Raw genomic sequence first — 19906 nt, 5'->3', positions numbered from 1 at the left:
ATTTGGAAATAAAAAAGTGGCAAAATTTTTGACTCAATTAACAAAAGAAATCTTGAGGATTTCATAAGCCGAAAAATTTAGTGACATTTGTAACATTGACATAACTGACCTATAAAATAACAATGACGTAAGTAAATAAATAAAATTGACAATATGCTGCAAACATCCAACCTTAAAATAAATTTCATTTAAATACAAATGTTCAGTGAAAGTAGACAGTTAAAAGTATAAATTATTTTTGCAACATATTATATTCAAGATAAAAATGAACATCTCAAATTTAAGCCAAGACGAAGTAAATGTAGTAGAAAATTGTGAAAATCATGCACCAGCAAATGCTTCGACATCACATACGGAAAGAGATTTAAAAATTGATATTTTAAAAGATATATGTGATAATAACGCGAATTTTTTCTCAAAGGACAACACAGAAAATGGCCAAAGGCTTTATCTATCGTTCCTGGCAATAGTTGATTCTGTCGAAAAAGCTAAGCCTAAAATACTTGCTATAGAAACTGACATGCACTACTTCGATTTCGATGAAAATACTCCGGGAAATGGATACAGAAGTTTCCTCCTAGTCCTAGATTTAGCTATACAAATGGCTATTGATTGCTCAGAAAAAGTTTTACAAAAAAGAGATAGCACCTTTTTTCGTAAGACTTATCTAACAAAGTAAGTATAAGAAATTTTAAATAAAAAAAATGTTTAAATAGCTATCTTAAATGTATCTACAAATTAGAATATATGGAATGATATAATGTCTAACATATTCATTATTCTTCAATTTCTTATTTCTCAGACCTTTTGATATATTAATGCATCTAAATGTTCTTGATTTTAGTTCTCTTCTGTTTCAAAATTATTTTTTTTTTTGATAGTTTTTAAAAGAAAGATAAATTTTGACGTTTCGATTTTTCTTTAAGTCTTTATCAAAATATGATATTGACACTGACAATTTGCTTATTTATATTGATCTATAGATCACCTTCATCATGAATATCAAAATCAACTTGAAACTTTGTTCCAATAAGAAAAATTAATTTGTCTTTGGTTTCCACATCTCAAATATATTAAATTTATTAGAATTCGCAAAATAGAGCTATACATTTTACTTAAATTATTAAAATCTTTTTTATCATTTATAGCTTTTTCGTTCTTATGAATGAGTACCATTTCTAAAAATTCTCTTTTTCGTGTACATATTAGATTCCGTTTCAAGAATTTGTGAATCTTTATAATTGAATTTATGTTTTTTTTTTGATATTTCATGGTTCTTTAATGCAATTCTATTTTTTGTATCGTATTGATGACCTCTTAGTCTATTTTCTACATACTGAGATTTTTGTCCTATGTAGACAGCGTCACAATTAATACAAAGCACTTGATATATAATATTACTTTTCTTGTTATTTGGTGTTTTAGATTTTAATTTAGTGAAATATTTGGATAATGTATTATGTCCTTTATGACTTATACTAATATCATATTTATTGAAATAATTCAATAATTGTTGGGAAAGTCTATATCTATAGATCAATATAAATAAGCAAATTGTCAGTGGCAATATCGTATTTTGATAAAGACTTAAAGAAAAGTCGAAAAAGCATTAACATATTCATTATTATATAATTATTTCAATTAAAACCCATTGTAATTTTTCCAATTATTCTAAAGTGCTTGAAGAAATGATTTGTTAAAATATTTAAAATTAAGATTTTAAAAAAAGTAAATGTCATCAATATTATTCTATCTTAATGATCAAGAAACTCATTTATAACTTCAAATTACATTATAATGTAGACTGCAGAGCTCTAATTTCAGCTTTTATTGTTAGACTCAGAATATGATTTTGTTAATGTTAGCTTATGAATAGGTTAGGGGAAAGAAGCTTCAACAAACATGCAAAGATATGTTTTATTATTTTTCTCCAGTTGATGAAAGTTATCTACCAAAATAAGTTATTTATTACCTATATGCTTACATTTTGACAAGATCATGTACATATATTGAAATAATTACGGTCCTGTATCTAATATGGATAGTATACATGGAAGTGATATAATCAAATTGCTATTAACGGAGAAAACTATAATTAACAAAAGTTAAAATTAACTCCTGTTAGTTAGTATATATTACCATAAGTACTTTTTTAACACTAAGATAAGAAAATTCGACATAAAACAAATCAACATTATTAAAATAGAAAATTTGTATTGTGCTAAATATCCACAAAAAAACAAAAGCGATAAGCAAATATCAGAACTTGATAAATCTACAGATCCGGACTGAATGCAAACAGAATTCAAATATAAATTTGAGAGATAACATGAAATTTGTTAAGATGCATAGAAATGAACATTGAAGAAGTCTATATAAAAACAATTGAAGGGATATTGCAAATAAAAGGAAGTGTTGGAAATATGGACAAAAAATAAACAGAAACGTACTTATTTTAGATGAATATCCTCCCGCAAGAAAAAAGATTAGAACATGTGCAAAGGTAAATAAACTGCAATACTATAAGGAAAATGAGAGCCAAAGACATTCTAAAAAATGTTAAGAGAAATAAAAGTGGAAGTAGATGCAAGAGAATATTCTATAGAATTGAATAAGATGAGAGCATTTAAAGCAAACAAAAAAAGACCAATTATAAAAATTGTGTAGAAATTTCGAAACCAGCTAAAAAAACTAAATGGTGCCAATATTTAGACTAATGGCGACTACTTCAAGAAAATACAGATAGAAAGAGAAAAGTTATTACTTCAGCTAAAATAGATAATGGACTAGGACGCAATGCAGTACTTAGATTTTAAATCACAAAATCTATTGAGCAGATGCATTCAATGTACTAAAAGCTGAATGAACAAGATGATAAAAACGTACAGCCACTAATAGTTATACAGAACGAGGAGACGTAACAAAGAGAAATTAAATAACTAGCAAGAAAAGAAAATAGGAAATGCAGGGGATAGGGAGAATTGCAGAATGGGAATCTATATATAATACTATTGTTTATACTAACTTGGTAGTGATTATCTACTTATACAAATTCACTTTATTTTAGAGACATAGAATCATGTTCCCATTTAATGAATAGCTTAGATAGTTGTCTAACGCAACTTCAAACAATTATGTCTTTGTGTACTGATGGCAATCTTTTTGTTGGTGAAGATTACCCATTGGATGAGTTATTCACACAATATGGAGAAATTAATCAACATTGTTTTTATGGAAGACATTTAGGATTTCAAGTAAGTCTTACTAAAAAATCCTACTTATTTGAAAACTTGTATTAATATCAAAATCGCTGAAATATGAATATACTTTTATAATAACAGTAAATTCAGTAAAGATGCAGTATTTGTTTTCGACATTTTGTATATGACCAAAGCAACTTTGATCTTTGACGTTTATTGTCCTTCCAATAGTATTTTAGTTTTGTTCACATCAATACATAAGTATTAACATGAACAATCTAGATTTTATCTCTATAAAAATATACCTAAAGGAAAGTTCATAACAGCTCTATCAAAAGAATGACACTTGTAACCTAGTTACTATCAGCAGAATATAACTATATCTGTAATATTAGAAAGATAATTTCAGCACTTGGACAATCAAGTCACACTAGCCAATTCAAGAGCTAATTCAGCAAGTCTGAGTTGCTGTATTTCAACTGCGTTAGTTTCTCTTCTGTTACATAATGCTTGGGGTTATCATTAAATAAGTACATATAAGCTTCTTTGTTTTCTATTAAAATCAAAATCTCAATCTACTCTTTTTTTCATATTAGCACTAATAGCAAAAGTTGTTATTTTGTGAATAAAATTTGAAAACTATATAGCAATTTCATAATAATTTAAAGTAGATTGTTCTAGTTGGAAAATCGAACAACGTTTTTCCAAAAAAAAATTCATTTTCCACCGTTTATTATTATCTGGTGCCCAAAATAGGAGTGGAAATGAAGAAAACACTAGAAAGCTCTTATCTTCACTTTATTACAATCTTATAATTACATACTTGCACATGTAGACAGTATCTGCTAAAAATGAGTAAACATTGAGTGTTTATATCATTTCTGTTATTGTATGTAACATGCTAAATTGTTTTGTTTCACCATTTGTTATATTTATATTATAATAATTACATTTCATTTTTTACTCTCTTATCTCTCTTCTCCTTGATCTCAGAAAAAAATATACACTTGCTGAATAATTACGTAGTGATATATAATTTTCCAAACATATGTAACATACAGAATTTTATTTCTATCAATTGAAAGCTTCAATTATCTTTATGTTGGGCTGTTTTCTTGTAAAATAAAACTATGAGAAAGCTTGTGCACATAAAAGTCTTATCAAGGCAGCATTACTTCTATCTTAATTATTTTCGATAGTTTAATAATAGATTTTGTTACATAAGTTAACGTCTTTTCACAAATATTAATTAACCTATAAATATAAGAGTTCAAAATAACTGATTTAAAATTACATTAATAAATTAGTTATCTGATTTCTAAGTAGGTTTCATGTTCAAAGTTAATATTCGAAATAAATTAATAAGTAGTTCATTGCACAATTGTTTAATTCAAACAAATATACGTATTCGTTATAATTTATTAGTCATTAATACGAAGTGTGGTAAAAAAAGATAATTCGAATCCTCCTCAAAGTATTGCCTTTGGTTAGGAGGTTAGGAGTTTCTATATCGAATCCAAGACTGGAGGCTATTCTGGAAGACTTCTTTTAATATGATTGTCATCTGCTCCGTTATGACCTTCCCAATGACCAGTCTGGTGTCAAAATAATTCTCTTCTAGCACATTTTTATTTTCGGGTGGTTATGATAAAAAAAGTCATTGACTCATTTTTCAAGTCTCACACATCGCTTCGCAAATGTTGCATAATTTATTCATTGTATTTTTTATCACACCTCGTATTATCTATATTTATATAACAAACGATGGTAGAAATAAGTTGATTTTTGTTTTTGAAAATCAAATAATTATATTTTTGTTTTAGTATTGTGACTCCATTAGAAATGTTTTACAATTCATTGCTTTATCAATGACGTTGTTTTCGGAAGTATATTACAACCAAGGTAACTATAAATTATATAAAATAAAAATTACTTTGTATAATATGTTCAAAACTGATTATGATTTGTATATACAGGGATCGGTGACACCCACGTCTGTCACATTATTCCATATATTTTTTTCAAGAAACCGACAAATCACAAAGAGAATTGTCTCTAGAACTTCAGATTAAAGTATCTGCCATAGAAAGGTCATATATCCTATAATGCTTCAAAAATTATTCTTACAATGATTATTTGTAAAGCTACGACTGGTTAAATTTGTAATTTTCATTCACTAGAATAGGAAGTCAACTACAAGAAACAATTTTAAATCTTCAGTAGCATTATTTATATGTATGGCATTATAAGTTCCTACATAACTTCCTCTTTGTTGAGGAATGTAAATATGAAAAATGTTTATTGGTAGTCAAAAAGACATCTACATGATTTAACCAATACAGTGTATATGATAGAAAGCAATAATTTTGATTCTCCGACAAAAGAAAGAATTTGGAAACCAATATGGGTGATCGAAAATCGAAAATTTTATATGGCATGACCATACTCAGCTTGTGCCTTATTTACGTTGTATATGCCTTTTTTATCATTTCTTTTTATAAACGTTAAGGATGTTTAAAATCCCCATCTAATAAGGTCTAATATTATTATAAATTCTTTCACTCTCTGTACTCATTTCTTCATTCTCAATTTATTTTTTACTATCTAGTGTCCTACCCAGCAAAACCTTTATGGCTCAAAATGTTTTGATAAGTTTAGGGTCCCATATTGTTGATAGTCATACTGAATTATAATTATACACAGTTCCTTGAAACACATGTAAGCTAATATGTGAAAACATTTTGGAAAATTTTAAAAAATATTAATGACTATTCATTTATTTTTATTAGTTGTTTTTATTTATATTGTTTATTTATAATATATATTCTGACAAATGAATTTCCCATACAAAAATCTAATTACGTATATTATAACCATATATGAGGTGTGTATAAAAAGTTTGTGCAATAATCCGGCAACATATCAAGAAGCGTCACCTTGCAGAAAGCCTTGTTGTAGTAACGAATGAACATCAAATTGGCTTGTTGTGTACAATGGCGATGTTTTCAAAGGCCAATAAAGATTATTTCTTTTCTGATACCATTCATCAAACATTTTAGATACACCTCATTTACTGTTAAAGATGATTTAAATAATAACTTTATTCCTTTAATAGGCTCGATGATTAGTAAAGCTACAAATTCCGTAATTTCCAGTACTAAATTTTTTATTGATCCTGAACAAAGAGCCAAACGAATTGTGAATATATCTCAACACGCAGAAGTAGATTTCTGCAAAGCGTTCTGGTTTCTTGCCGAAGCAGAACTTATGAACCAGCTGCCTTCGATAGTATCACCAAGTGTGGCTATTTCTAAAGTGATTCAAATACCACCAGAGCCTATAGTTATAGAAAATCTAGATGGTGAATCTTATGAAGTACCAGTGCCTTCTTCTTATATTGGTAAGAAATTTGTCTCTACATATTTTATAGATGCAACAGTATAATCATTAATATGGTACACTTATATCCAGTATTTTGTGTTACCAACTTCCAACAAAGGTTTTCCTAAATACTTCTTGACTTATCAAAGCTATCTGTTAACATGGAAAAAATAATACAGTAAAATTATACAAGGAAAAAGAAAATAGTGATTTAGCTCCATGTGGTAGTTTAGTTTGTCCATATTTACTCGAAAAATATGGTTTATTTTATTGAAAACAAAGAAAATTTTGAACTAATCTCCTTTTAAATAATTCTCTAGCTTTTCCTAATGTTGAATCTATGGCTGGAGTCATTTCTAGTAGACTTTCTGTTGAAAAGCTCGTTTTTCACATGTTTTTGAGGTCGAACAACATTTGGATTCATTTTAATAAACTGTATCATTATCAATATATCTTATTACAATCAAGAAAATAATACAATATCCTCACCATAGATCAATAATTTAAAAAAAATTGTTGTTAATGTGGTAATTTCATTACGTGTGATGATTTAGCTGTAAGTATAATTCTGAAATAAATATTGTTATTTTTAGGTCGAAAATCGGTACAAGTTAGATTAATAAGCCATAAAATTCGAGAAGGAATGTTAGGTACAAAAGGGAAAAGTCCTATGGATCCTCCTTCAAATGCATTACTGATCCATTGTCACGGCGGTGGGTTTGTTGCTCAATCATCAAAATCTCATGATGGATATTTGAGACATTGGGCAAAAAAGTTAGATGTTCCTATACTTTGTATTGATTACAGTTTGGCTCCGGAGGCACCATTTCCGAGGGCATTAGAAGAAATATTATTTGCTTATTGTTGGGCTAAAAAGCATCATGAATTTTTAGGAACTACAGGTAAGCACAATCGAATCCTTTTCTAATTTTATTAGATATAAGGAAATTTGTATTTTGAGAACAAAATTTTTTTTATATTTGAATTGATCATATGTTGGAGAAAAATCCATCTAATCATTGTTTTCTCACTTATGTTTCTATTTATTTCATGAAACTAATTGTTATTGTCCAACTCCCACTAATTTTTTTCTTGGTTTTATTTGTTCCCCTTACCTTAGCACATTTGTTCTTCCCAATTTCCTTCATTATTATCATAATCATGTTCTTTTATACAAAAATGTGTTCATACCCATTCAATCACAATATTTTTTTCCTTTCATAATTTTTGTTTTTTTCAAATATTTTGTGCCGATAAAATTTATCCTGGGCTCAACTTTTCTCTTTATTGTCCAATTTTTTTCACTTCCATAAATTATTTGTATTTATCCATTTTCCTTTCTACTTTGATATCAATAAGTATAAATATACTAATATTGTTGTATTCTACTTTTCTGTCATTCATATTTCACTTGTGTTCTTACTCTCCCCAATATGGTCTTTTCAACTTATATTTCATTATTATTTTCTCTAGCCTGTTTTTCATTCATTATTAGTTTAATTTTCTCTATGTTGGAATTGTATAAATGAATATTTGAAATTATCTGTTAACGTTCAATGAAGATTGTATATTCAAAATAACTCTATATTTTAGGTGAAATAATAATTGGTGCAGGTGATTCAGCTGGAGCAAATCTACTGCTCAGTTCCACATTGAAATGTATTGAATCCAACATCCCTACGATGTCAGGTCTATTTGTAGCTTATGTGCCTACTCTTGTACATTATATACCATCTCCAGCTCGACTGCTTTGCATGATGGATCCTCTTTTACCATTTGGATTTTTGATGAAATGCCTCAAAGGTAATACATATTTTTTTGCCTCTTTGAAAAAAAAACAAACCTAACCAAAAAAGAACTAATAGTTATATTTCTGATCATTTAATAAATTTGAAAACACCCACAGGCTTTAGTTTTGTTAAATATTCCTGCTCTATTTATTATACTTCAAAGTTTTGAATCCTAAGATTCTGTAGTACCTTTCACTCGGCAACTATCTGGATGGATGTTTTCTTTGTAATTCACAGAATCTTTACAACAGTTCAAGTTTCTTGAGAAGTCCATTCAAGCGATAATGGCCTGCTAGAACCACTGTTTTCTTTTCTTTCTACAGAAAGGTTCTGGTATCTATAGTGGTGTTTGTGATAGTTTATTAACTATCTTATTTTCCACATTTCAACTGTCCCCTGATACCAGCCACAGCTATTCGACGTGATTGTTATTCTCTGCCTTCTATATTAATCTTGATCTTAATTTTTTTTTCTGTAGCATTCCTCCTTTAGTTAATGTCTCATTCTTCCTCATATTTTTCTTCCTCCAACATACAGTGGCTTGAAATTCAGAATTATTTCCATGGCTATTATAGGGCATATTTCCAAGGCTTTTTAATTCCAGAGTGGTGCTTTTATATTTATATGAAGGTTTATTCTTCTTCTCTAAGCAATAACTTTGTATGTGACAATATGTCTCAATATAGAAGTGTACATCCATTTTGGGATAACTTGGATACAGCTCCAATTTTTCCTAGCGAGATTTTGCAGATGATTAGAACCATTTTTGCTTTATAGGTTATCTCTTTTTAATGTTGATTCCACAGGAGGATACTATCAAGTGTCCTGTCTAAGAAATTGATCTTTTTTTCTCCATTTGTCCTCTCTCTTGAGATAGGTTTTATTTTTCTTAGGAAAGGTAATAAGAGTCTCACCAGCTTGCACGGGCTATTTGTGTAGTTGAGACCTCTTTATAGTATTCTCAAACTTTCCTAGGTGTTATTATGACTATGTAATCACCTTAGCGTTAACAGGTCAGTATATCTAGGAATTAATCACACATCAGACTCCATATTAATGGAGATGTAATCCATTGTTGAAATCCTTGGGTTTTACTGATTGAGATGTTTTTTTTTTTACTATCTTTAACTGAATTGGCAATTTTCTTCTGTGGTCTGTGGTCACAATATTAAATAGTAGTTCATGTTAACAAATTTTTTTGTTGAATACAAATAACAATCTTTCTTGCAGCTTATGCTTGTCCAGATCCCCACTTACAACAAACGTTTAGCAACAATAACAATAAGGATACGGAAAGTTTTGAAGAAATTACTGAGTCAGATATAATGGAATTGCAAGCTCACAAATCTCCTACTTCAGAAAATTCCGACACCTTAACTTATGAATCGTTAGAATCCAATGAAGTTAACGTTTCAGATAGCGTTTCTAGTCATAAATCTGGACCACTGATGAATGAAATTTTAGAAAGATATGCTAAAGGTAATTAACTAATCTTTTAAAAACATTTTTGTAAAGATTTATATGAACTCATTATTAATAAGCGTTCAAATGAAGGTAATATGTAGTTGCTATTGTATTGTTCATCTTCTAGTGTGATTTTCTAAATAATAACCTATTCTAATTACCATTTATAGTTTGATATGTGAAATTTTCTTAATTTAATTCATGTACTACCTTGAGGAATTAATTTCCAAACTCTGACCAATGCTTTCGACAGGGCTTTGAACCCAGAAGAACAGCTGCTGAATTTTATTGACGCGATGACTTGGGCCTTCATGCAGTCTCCATTCGGCAATAGAACCAAGCCACCACAGTTTTTTCCTCTTTAGCTGGTTAGGAATCATATCCTAATTCGTCAAAAGGCTCCAACCACAGCGCTTGATTTGTTTTTTAAAGCACATTAACCTTTGGTAATTTCAAGTGGGACACAGCGGGCCTATCAGATGCCTACGTGCTTTGACCGCCCACTATTCTATTATAAACTATGAAGAATTAATTTAAAATAAACTGTTTAGTTTCTTATCACTATAATTTATCTAAATTTCTCTTTGCTTATATATTTACTTATTGTTTTGGATTGTTTTTATTTTACCATAGAGGGTATTTAGTTATACTGCAATGAGTACTACCGCATTTGTATTTGCCTATATCGATGTAGCAAATCTCGGAGATGTCATATCAAGCATCGCTGTTTGTTTGAGTGCTTGAATATGTAATTGTTTCGGTTGATACAGCCAAGGTTTGGAAGGGTTATAGGTGTCCCGCGATTTACTACCAAGGTTTGTTTTTCAGTCATGTTTTTGAAACAACTACACAACAATGCTTTATGCTCGATATTTTCTTCTGTTTTTTCAGCTATACTTCATGACCTCGCTCGCTGATGGCGTATTTCACTGAGCATAAAAACGGTGGCCCTCATTACCCGGATTGTTCTACATATTATATCATCATCAAAATTTATTGTTCAGGCAACGCTTAAAGTTAAATTATATTTAACATCTAAGATCAACCTGCAATATAGATGAATAAAATGGAATATTCATGTTTTTAATGGAATACTTCAACATTTTCAGAGCAACAACTTTCTGTTGATGGCAACAAAGATACAACAAAGGCATCGACTAGCCAGTCATTATCAAATGCATCTAATTCATTTCAGTCAAAAGTAGCAAACTTTGTGTGTAGTCTAAGAAATTCGTTTTCGAAATATTTAGGTAAATATCAATTTTATACTATAGTGTATTTAGTTGAACCAATGAGATATATATTAATGGTAGAAATTGGAACTATTACAAAAATTTCAACTTTCTATAATCTATTCAGTTATAGGTGAAAGAACAGCTAGCGACGCTGAAAAATTGTTGGATTTAGATACGTCCCCGCAGATAAATTTTGTAGACAGGTTTTGTTTCGAAGTACCAAAAGACCCTTTCTTGAGCCCCATTTTTGCTACAGATGAAGATTTAAGGAAATTTCCTCCCACAAAAGTTTTGGTAAGTTTGAAATCAGTTCACAAGTTTCTTGAGGTTTCCATTTAGGTCCACTTGGAACCTCTATTAAAATTTTTAATGCTCCAGCTAATGCGTTATTTTGATATCATAGTTTCTCCTAAAATTCTTAACAAATTGTGAAATTGTGCTTTATTAGTACTTTTCACAAAACATTGAGAGTATTGTATTAACATTTTCTATTGGTCAGAAGGGTTGACAAGATTTGTTCAATTAGATTTTTTTACAAGATATACTGATCAAAAAACCTTATGTCGTCCAATGACTGTTCAGCTTGAAAAAATAATAATCATCAATTGTATATATTAATAATTTTTGAATAAATTACATCTTTGTAGTTGAGTTACTACTAACAAAGTAGATATTATCTTCTTCTATCGATGTACATTTAAAAATCAATAATATTTTCAGTTTTTAAATTAAATGTTTATTTTCAGAGTGTTGAAATGGACCCATGTCTTGATGACTGCATAATGTTTGCCAAAAGGCTCAAAAATGTGGGAAATGACGTTAGTCTAGATATATTAAGAGGTTTGCCTCATGGATTTTTAAATTTTTCATTAGTAAGTATATTTTTCTTTTTTTCGGTAAATTAAATTAATTTTTATATATGCAGGGTAAACCTTAATAAGCAGAGTCGGCATGTGTATTGGAGTTTGATGTTAAGTCAAAAATTGCCAGGATTTTCTTGATGAACGCCTGAAACTTCCAAAATAACTAGAATTTGAAAAAAACATCTAATATGATCAGAAATTTATGCCAAATACGATTTCGTGTGGTTGTTTTTTTAATGACAACCCCATTTGTTCGTTAGATACTGATTCAATTTAAATTGGTTAATATCAAAAAACACCTTTCTTCACACACACATTTCCCTTCAACAATTTTTTGTTTATACATAAAACACCAAAACGTTAAAATTTATCTCTCAAAACTAGGGCAGTCGAGTCTAGTAAAATGAATATAAGTAGATATTACCAAAAGTATTCTACACTTGATGGATTGACCTTCATGGAACTAACAATTTAGTGTGAAACTGGACAAAATTTCCCTGGAGAACGAAATGTCCTCACAGCACTTCTTTAGCGGGTGTGTATTTTAGTAGGTTCTCCAATAGATAGAGTGGGATACAACTAAATTTCAGTGAGAGTAAATTATTTGAAAATAAAGGGGGATTTATTTTGAAATAGGTGTATTTCTTGAAACCACATGGAAATTTTAGTTTTCCCTAGTTTCCACAAAACCCGTTAGATTCGGGGTTGTAAGCATAAACTACCAATTTTCCAGCCCCAAGTTGCCATTAAAAACATTTCTGAGCGCCCCATGTACAGAGTTGAGAAGCTTCGGGGAGATTCTGGTAATGTTCGATTTATAGTTCGAGTTGTTTCCAAAAAGTTTTTGTGAAAGGTGCGTTTGGTCGAAATTTTTAATTTGAAACTGGAACCCTTTAGACATACTTGTATATGATGTTTGAGTGTGAAAGTGAACTCAGTTATTTAAGAAACTCCTCCTATCAACTTTTGCCCAAAATTAAGTTAGACATATTAAATTTTTGGTGAAGGCTAGACAAATTAAACATTAAAACTTTGATGGAGTTTCATTATTCTAGTAAACAAGTAGGCCAAATTGTAATAAACCTTATAGATGGCTATCCGAAAAAATGTACCTATCAATGACCTCAAGAAATTCGAAGCCTATATACCTACAGACATTGTTGGTGAATGTTATTGTTGATATAATTGTCCTTTCTGATAAGTAATTTCGAATGGTGTTGCGGGTTGAGGACATTATAACTCAAACCGAAGTTAAACAAGTAAACAAAAAATTGTAAAATTAGAAGTAAAACAATAATCAGATAGTGTAATAATATAAATATTTATACATGTATAGAACACACTAGATATAAGACAAACTATATAACATAAACAAATAAGAACATTGTTGTATAAAACAGAAGAACAATGAAAAAAAATTATTTAAAGAAACCAATACATACACATAAGTAAAAACCTGGGCAAACAACATACCTTTTTAAATTATTAGTCGTCAGTCAAAAGATTTTGAGTCCCCAACCCACAACACCATTCGAAATTACATTGTTGGTGAATTATATTCAAAAATTTATTAGTAGCCAACTCTTCTAGTAAACAAAGTGTAGAAAATGTGTTTTACTTTTTATTTAATTCCTGATAACAATTTTTTCTAATATCATAATAAAAATAAAAAATGGTTTTAAGTTATAGACCAGACTAAAGGATTTGGATATTGTTGATCTTTTATAAAATAATCATTTTGATAATCAGTTCGATTTTGAATTAAGCTTTTGATTTTGAATGAGATTTTGGAACTTTTGTTCAGTTGATATTTTATTGTATTTTTGTGTTGAAAAAGTTGTTATTTGTTTTGTAAAATTTTGAATAAATTTGAAGTTTCTATCAGATGTCCACTTTGGTATAACTGGTAGTAGTATACAACTAAAAATATTTTTACTAAAATGAGCTCTCCATTTCTGATGTGTATATATCTACATAGAACATTGTATACTCTCTATATATAAGTACTCTAATATTTTTCAATTTACTTATTTTCCAGTTTTCGAAAGAGGCTCATGAAGGTTCCAATGTATGTGTCCGACGAATTGAGGAACTATTAAAACAGAGAAGACAAAATCAGACAATACTGTAATTTAGTCAATGATTAAAATAATTCATAGATCTGTCCAATAGTGGAAAAGTATTATTCTATAGGTATTAATATTCATTGTTAATATTGATTTAGCTAGGTAATTGGTTGGAGATGAATGCAACATTATTTTTATACAGTAGGTACTTTACGTACATCTCAACTATATTTATTTATCCAATTTAAACATTAATATTTGTTGGCCAAATATTACTGGTTGCTTCTGTTAGTAAACGTGGTTAACACGTTTCTGATCTAATGGAAATATTGTGGAGTGAAATAAATGTTTAAAGAAATTAACAACTGGCTTATAAACATGATTTATTCATAATTACTGAAGTAATAGATCTGTTGATTAGATTATGAGCTTTTTTGTTTTATTATAATATTATCGTGAAAGGGCTGTAAAAGTTTATTAAAAGAATGTATTTTGTGTTTATTACATATTACAAACTGAAAAATCCTAAAAAAAACAAGAAGTAAGTTCGTTATAAGAATTTTCGAGATGTCAAATGAAGAAAGGGGTTGTTTTCCATGTTTCAGAGTAAAATTGTTGCATGATTTCACGTAAAAATACACCAAAACAAGCAGTATAATATTCTTTTCCAGCAACAAAAGCAACAAGGTGGACTCAGTCGCCAAACGGGATCGGCGAACTCACCAATGGGCATAGAACTCATCCTTAGTGTAGCTAGAAGTGTTGCTATCGCGTCTGCTTACAAAGCGGGCTCGGTAATGAAGGATTGAGACACCTGGCTTGAAACAAGCGAATACATAAATGGACCCTCTGCTTCTCTTACCAAACAACTGTTCCAATTAAATAGGCGCGAAATCCGACTAGTGACCGAACTTTTAAACAGATACGGTCATCAAAGACGCCATCTCCACATCATGGACATAACCACGTCATCTGTGAGTGCTGGGCATTCACACGAGTGCTGTTCAAACATTTGAGTAAGCCTCACAGCGTGCCTAATGACTTCAAAGGGTTCAAGCACCTGATCGGCTTCTCAAAGGACATCGGCCTTTGGTAACGTCAGGTGAGACACAACGGGCCTATCTGAAGGTCTATGTGCTCAACTTGTCCTTGGCTACAAGGCTACTATGAATACTTGACTCTTAATAACCACTGTAGGTGAAATTGACTTTAATTTCAATTTAAACCACTAAATAATCATTTTAAACAGCAGAAGTTGATATCTTTCAGGCACAGTAATGATATATTGCCTTTTACATACCAGATGTACTAGTTTCATGGTCCACTTTTTTATATTAAATATTTAAGTGGATCATATTCTTTAAGATAGTGGAATATGTTCAATAGAAATTGTTTTAATATGCTTAGGGCCTGTTCCTAAAAATTATACCATCAATGTTCAATTTTTTTATTAGTTTTTTAGCAATATAAGAGCCAATTCATGTTAAAGTTCACGTATTGATATTTCTTTTTCAAATTGAGAAAACTGGTAGAGTACTCAAAGGAACTATAGAATAATATACGAATTTCTCTTCCATTTTCCCCGACTTTCTAATTGTTCAACAAAACTGTCCTAAGCAACTGATTTCCAGTATTTTTCTATTAATATTGCAATAATTATATATAAAGTGAATATTTGTATCTGAAACGTTGGAAAATATCCCATATAGCGGTTATTATGATGATATTAAAAACGTTATAAAATCAAATTGCAAACTGTAAACACATGTTTTCACAAATGTGGAAATATTGAAAATGGCTTATTCGCAAATAACCCCGTAATAATAACCTTATTGCAACTTCTGTGATATTGTTTTATTTGTGGTGTTTATTTATAATTTATTTATTATTATAATAAATATGTTCAGGGAAGAAATAAAGGATCCTGTACTCGTACTGAAATTCAGATTCAGCCATTTTTGTCATTAACCATTCATATATATTTAAATTCTTTAGGTTGGTGTCAAATTGGATGTAATTGTTTAATTATATTGATATTTTGTTGAATAAACAAGGTGGTTCAGAATCAAAAACATTAATTTCTAGACCTCAGAAATAACATCTTTATATATTCTCAACTAATAACAAAAATTAAACCTTTTTAATGGATGTATTGAGTTTATCCCCCACCCACCTTATTTCATATTGAATTGGGGTAGTTTTGGTAGCTAAGTGATGGTTCTTATAATAGCATTTTTTCAAATTTTAATATTATCGTTATTTTTAATTAATTTAAACTCGAAAGTATACTTTTAGTTTACTGTAATCGTTTCAATTCTGCAAAACCGAAACTACCCTGTATTCATATGGGATAAGATGACTTGAAATTAATTATCCCACACCACCACCAGCATGTGGCACTACAGTTCGGTATTAACCTTGGTCTCCCCGACAATTCTCCTTCAAATTGGTCTGTTCTTCACCAACTTTCCTCGTCCTCTCACATTCATTGTTTGTAAGTCTTTGTAAACTTGATCAGTCTGCCTCTTTTTCTACTGCTTTATATTCATGATACTCTTTGACACCCGCTTGTCCTCCATTCTTTCAATGTGGTCAAATCATCTCAATCTCTGGGTTTTAATGATGTTTTCATTGCCCAATATTTCATTCATTTCTTCATCCAGTCAATTGCGTTCATTCTAATTCCTCCCAATTTCTTTGATTATGTGTGTATCGCTTTCTCTTAATTATTATCCTACTGTCTTATAATCACTCTCAACATACGAACTCTATAGTCAAGGCGATTTGGCAAATATTTGAAAAAATAATTCATCCTTTGGTGTGTTGTATCTCCTTTATATATATTTATTTTTTGAGGTACAGTGAGCTCTAGAAATGTATCATCATCACACAGTGTGGACCACCTTGTATGATCGAAAAATAATGTGAGTTGAAATTAAAAATAATTTACTTCAACACATACAAAATTGTTGGTTCTGATCATTTATGCTAAATTTTATTCCAATATAATTTACAATAATTCCTATTTATATTTATGTATACTACAAATAATTTGTACCAATTATAGCTTCATTAATTTTGAATGAATTTCGCATCATTAGTGTGAGGTCCTTTGAACAATTCTCAAATGAACAACCATTGTTTTATATGTTTTTGTTGACCAAATTATATTTGATATTTACTGTTATAATTTATTTGAATAAACTTATTTTGAAGCGAACTGGTTTTATTTAGTCCTCTCGTCCAATTACTCTGTTGAAGAATTGCCAAAACACTTTTTGGTAATTGACTTACCAACTTCTGTTTCATGATCTACTCCAATTGTATTTCAAAGAGAAACAAACAATTGCAGCCATATGTAGAAAATATTGTGGTTGTTCTTTGTAGTTTTTGATCAATATTTTGTTAATAACATCTAAGATAAATATGTAATATCTCAAAGGGTCTATTTTTGTTTTAAAACAACCCCAGAAGGTTTATAAAACAAACTTTGGAGGTGAGAATTAAAAATCAATTAGAACCAATCACTCTTCGACAGAATCACCTGCATATGATATTACTGTTCTCTAAAAACTGATATTTAATAATATCATTATTGATCTGCTAAAGCATTTCTTAGTTTGTTACTAGAGTTTTTACTGTGTAGAACTATTACCTAGTCAGTGATCTCGTATTCGATTGGAAATTTTTTTTTATAAGAACTATAAGCAAAGATAATTGTTATTTATGATTTAAAGGCTGCAAGGGTTTTCAGAAACTATGACCTGAATGTTTGGAAAGTAATGTGGATCTCCATCATCAAGTTTCCTGCTCTAGAATATTGTAGCTAAATACTGACGGGTTTTTTCTTTTATTTTCTTGAATCTTGATATTTTATGAATACCTCATAACATGGTTATTTTTGATCAATTATTTTTTTACATACAAGGTTTCGTAGGATGAATTTAAATTTCAAAAGTGGGTTCTAAATTTTCTGAATGATCAGATGTAAAGCGGTCCAGTACCTTTTGAAGTTAGGGCTCACTTTGAAAATTCAGAATCCACTTACATGTTTCCTGTGAATTCTTATTTGTTCACATTATCACTAAACATATATATTTCAGATCTAACCGAGTTTGTTATTCAAAATTTCAATTAAACTGGGTTTAAACAGAAAATTAGATAACAAGAATTACTATTACTGTAGGTTTTAATGCCACATAACTTTAAACATAATATCATCATGTGTTTAATTTTTTTATGCATGGTTAACAAGATGAATACTACTAAAATTATTTGCACAGTAAAATTCCCTCGCATATTTTGGTGGAAAACATTCTCAGGCGTCAAAATTTGCCTGCTTTTTGCTGTGTAGTAAACTATAGTACTACTTAAAAAAGAGACCTATAACTTTACTAAAATTATCTTAGATGATATTGTTCTAGTTTCTTCTGCCTAATCAATCTGTACTGTCCAAGTGTTCCAGATTAATTTGATTCTTTATATTTTCAATGGAAATTAGCGAATAAAGATCAACATTTTTTTCGTGGAATAGACTATCTTCACTCATGAAAAAAGATTTGTGTCACATCTGTTTAAATCACGTCACAAGTTTTTTCGAAAAATATAAATTTATTTAAATATTATTTAAAAGCACATGCGTGAAATAGGATATTTATATAGCTATAAAACTTTTATTTTTCTTTGAAATACATCGTAGGTCAATGCTCTCACTACCGAAAACAAAAACAAGAAAAATACATACGGGAAAATCGATTATATATCCCACGGCCGCCATTTCGACATATAACAGCTGTTATCTTAGATTCTTTCATGCTTTATTTACACCATGTTCTTACATACGATATGTAAGATCGTGGCTCAGATGCTTAGCGATCCTCGACAAGTGTCCAGAAACTTAATCAAGTAAACGAGGTAAGAAGTTTTGCTTGCATGTGCTTGTAGTCGATACAGGCTAGTGTCGGTTTTTGAACATAGATCAATGGTCGCATTCAGCAGACGAAACCGTTGTGCAACTGTTGTAAAATATTAGCGGAATCGTTCGGTGACATATACGCTTCAAACTCAACACATTTTGGAGCGGACTCCAAGCTGCGGAGCGCTTTGTATAAGTATCTGTAGTCAAAGTGAAATTTGTTAAATCAACTGTGTTCTGTGTAAAAATCACTGAGTTCGTTTAATAAGATAAAAGTAATGAATTGGTATTGCATGAAATACTCTCCATAATATCGTTTTGAATTATAATTACAAGTTTTATACATATATAAAAGTGGGTGAGTGATTAATTCACCTCATAATTACTTGAAAAGGAGCTAGGCAAGAAAATATATCTGTCATAAAATAAAAATACACAGAAAACAAAAAAGTCTTGACAGCAAACGCTCAACATGTTCTCGATCGTTTCCGTTACCATTGTATAAAGAATCCTATTCTTTATACAATGCCGTTACTAAAGGGTAACAGTACGTCCGCTGAATGCGACCAATGGAAGCTTGTGATCTTGGTCAAAAAAAAACTTGAGGTAACCGATTGCGATATATTTACATATTTGGCGTGTGTTTAGATTCACTCACGAGTGACCGAACGGATCTTTTACTAGTCTATGGATTTTTAACAATCACTATTTTCTCTGTCAATTTTTTCGTTTCCTTAATTTACATTTTTATTTTGTCAAACGCAACTACCGACACAATTCCAAAATACACGCCATGTTTGCCTGTCCGGAACATTCTAATGTACATAGAAGCGTATACATGGCAACTAATTTTTGTAAAGACGTGGAGCTTGTAAACGATCGCCAAGCATAGGTGACTGTGTAAATATAGCACACAAGTTCTAACCGCTTTGCAACACAGAGCATACCCTAAGAAGAAATGCAAACTTAGTTGTTATTCAGTGGAAACAACA

At 29.9% G+C, this 19906-nt stretch overlaps 1 protein-coding gene across 2 annotated transcripts; it reads left to right on the top strand.

The window, feature by feature from the left end:
* Positions 1 to 118: 118 nt before the first annotated feature.
* Positions 119 to 17219, top strand: LOC130890760 (hormone-sensitive lipase). 2 transcript variants are annotated; one of them, XM_057795061.1, is made up of 11 exons: positions 119 to 675; positions 3068 to 3254; positions 5024 to 5102; positions 6316 to 6600; positions 7175 to 7483; positions 8175 to 8384; positions 9602 to 9850; positions 10945 to 11085; positions 11201 to 11364; positions 11817 to 11942; positions 13972 to 17219. In XM_057795061.1, the coding sequence occupies exons 1-11, from the start codon at positions 266 to 268 to the stop codon at positions 14062 to 14064; spliced, it is 2253 nt and encodes a 750-aa protein (XP_057651044.1). In that variant the 5' UTR covers positions 119 to 265; the 3' UTR covers positions 14065 to 17219. The 2 variants fall into 2 exon arrangements, with proteins under 2 accessions (XP_057651044.1, XP_057651043.1); XM_057795060.1 differs by having other exon boundaries at positions 11195 to 11364.
* The last annotated feature ends 2687 nt before the right edge of the window (positions 17220 to 19906 follow it).

This window comes from Diorhabda carinulata, chromosome 2 (genome assembly GCF_026250575.1).
Source record: "Diorhabda carinulata isolate Delta chromosome 2, icDioCari1.1, whole genome shotgun sequence".
Taxonomy (NCBI): domain Eukaryota; kingdom Metazoa; phylum Arthropoda; class Insecta; order Coleoptera; family Chrysomelidae; genus Diorhabda; species Diorhabda carinulata.
The sequence above is the reverse complement of the archived record's forward strand: the minus strand, read 5'-3'. Positions and strand labels throughout refer to the sequence as shown.

What these genes read in the sequence shown, in the direction of transcription:
- LOC130890760 (XM_057795060.1), top strand. Translation starts at nt 266, where the DNA reads ATGAACATCTCAAATTTAAGCCAAGACGAAGTAAATGTAGTAGAAAAT. An exon ending in AGTGCCTTCTTCTTATATTG is followed by an intron (nt 6,601 to 7,174) that starts GTAAGAAATTTG and finishes TGTTATTTTTAG; the next exon opens with GTCGAAAATCGGTACAAGTT. An exon ending in GATTTTTAAATTTTTCATTA is followed by an intron (nt 11,943 to 13,971) that starts GTAAGTATATTT and finishes CTTATTTTCCAG; the next exon opens with TTTTCGAAAGAGGCTCATGA.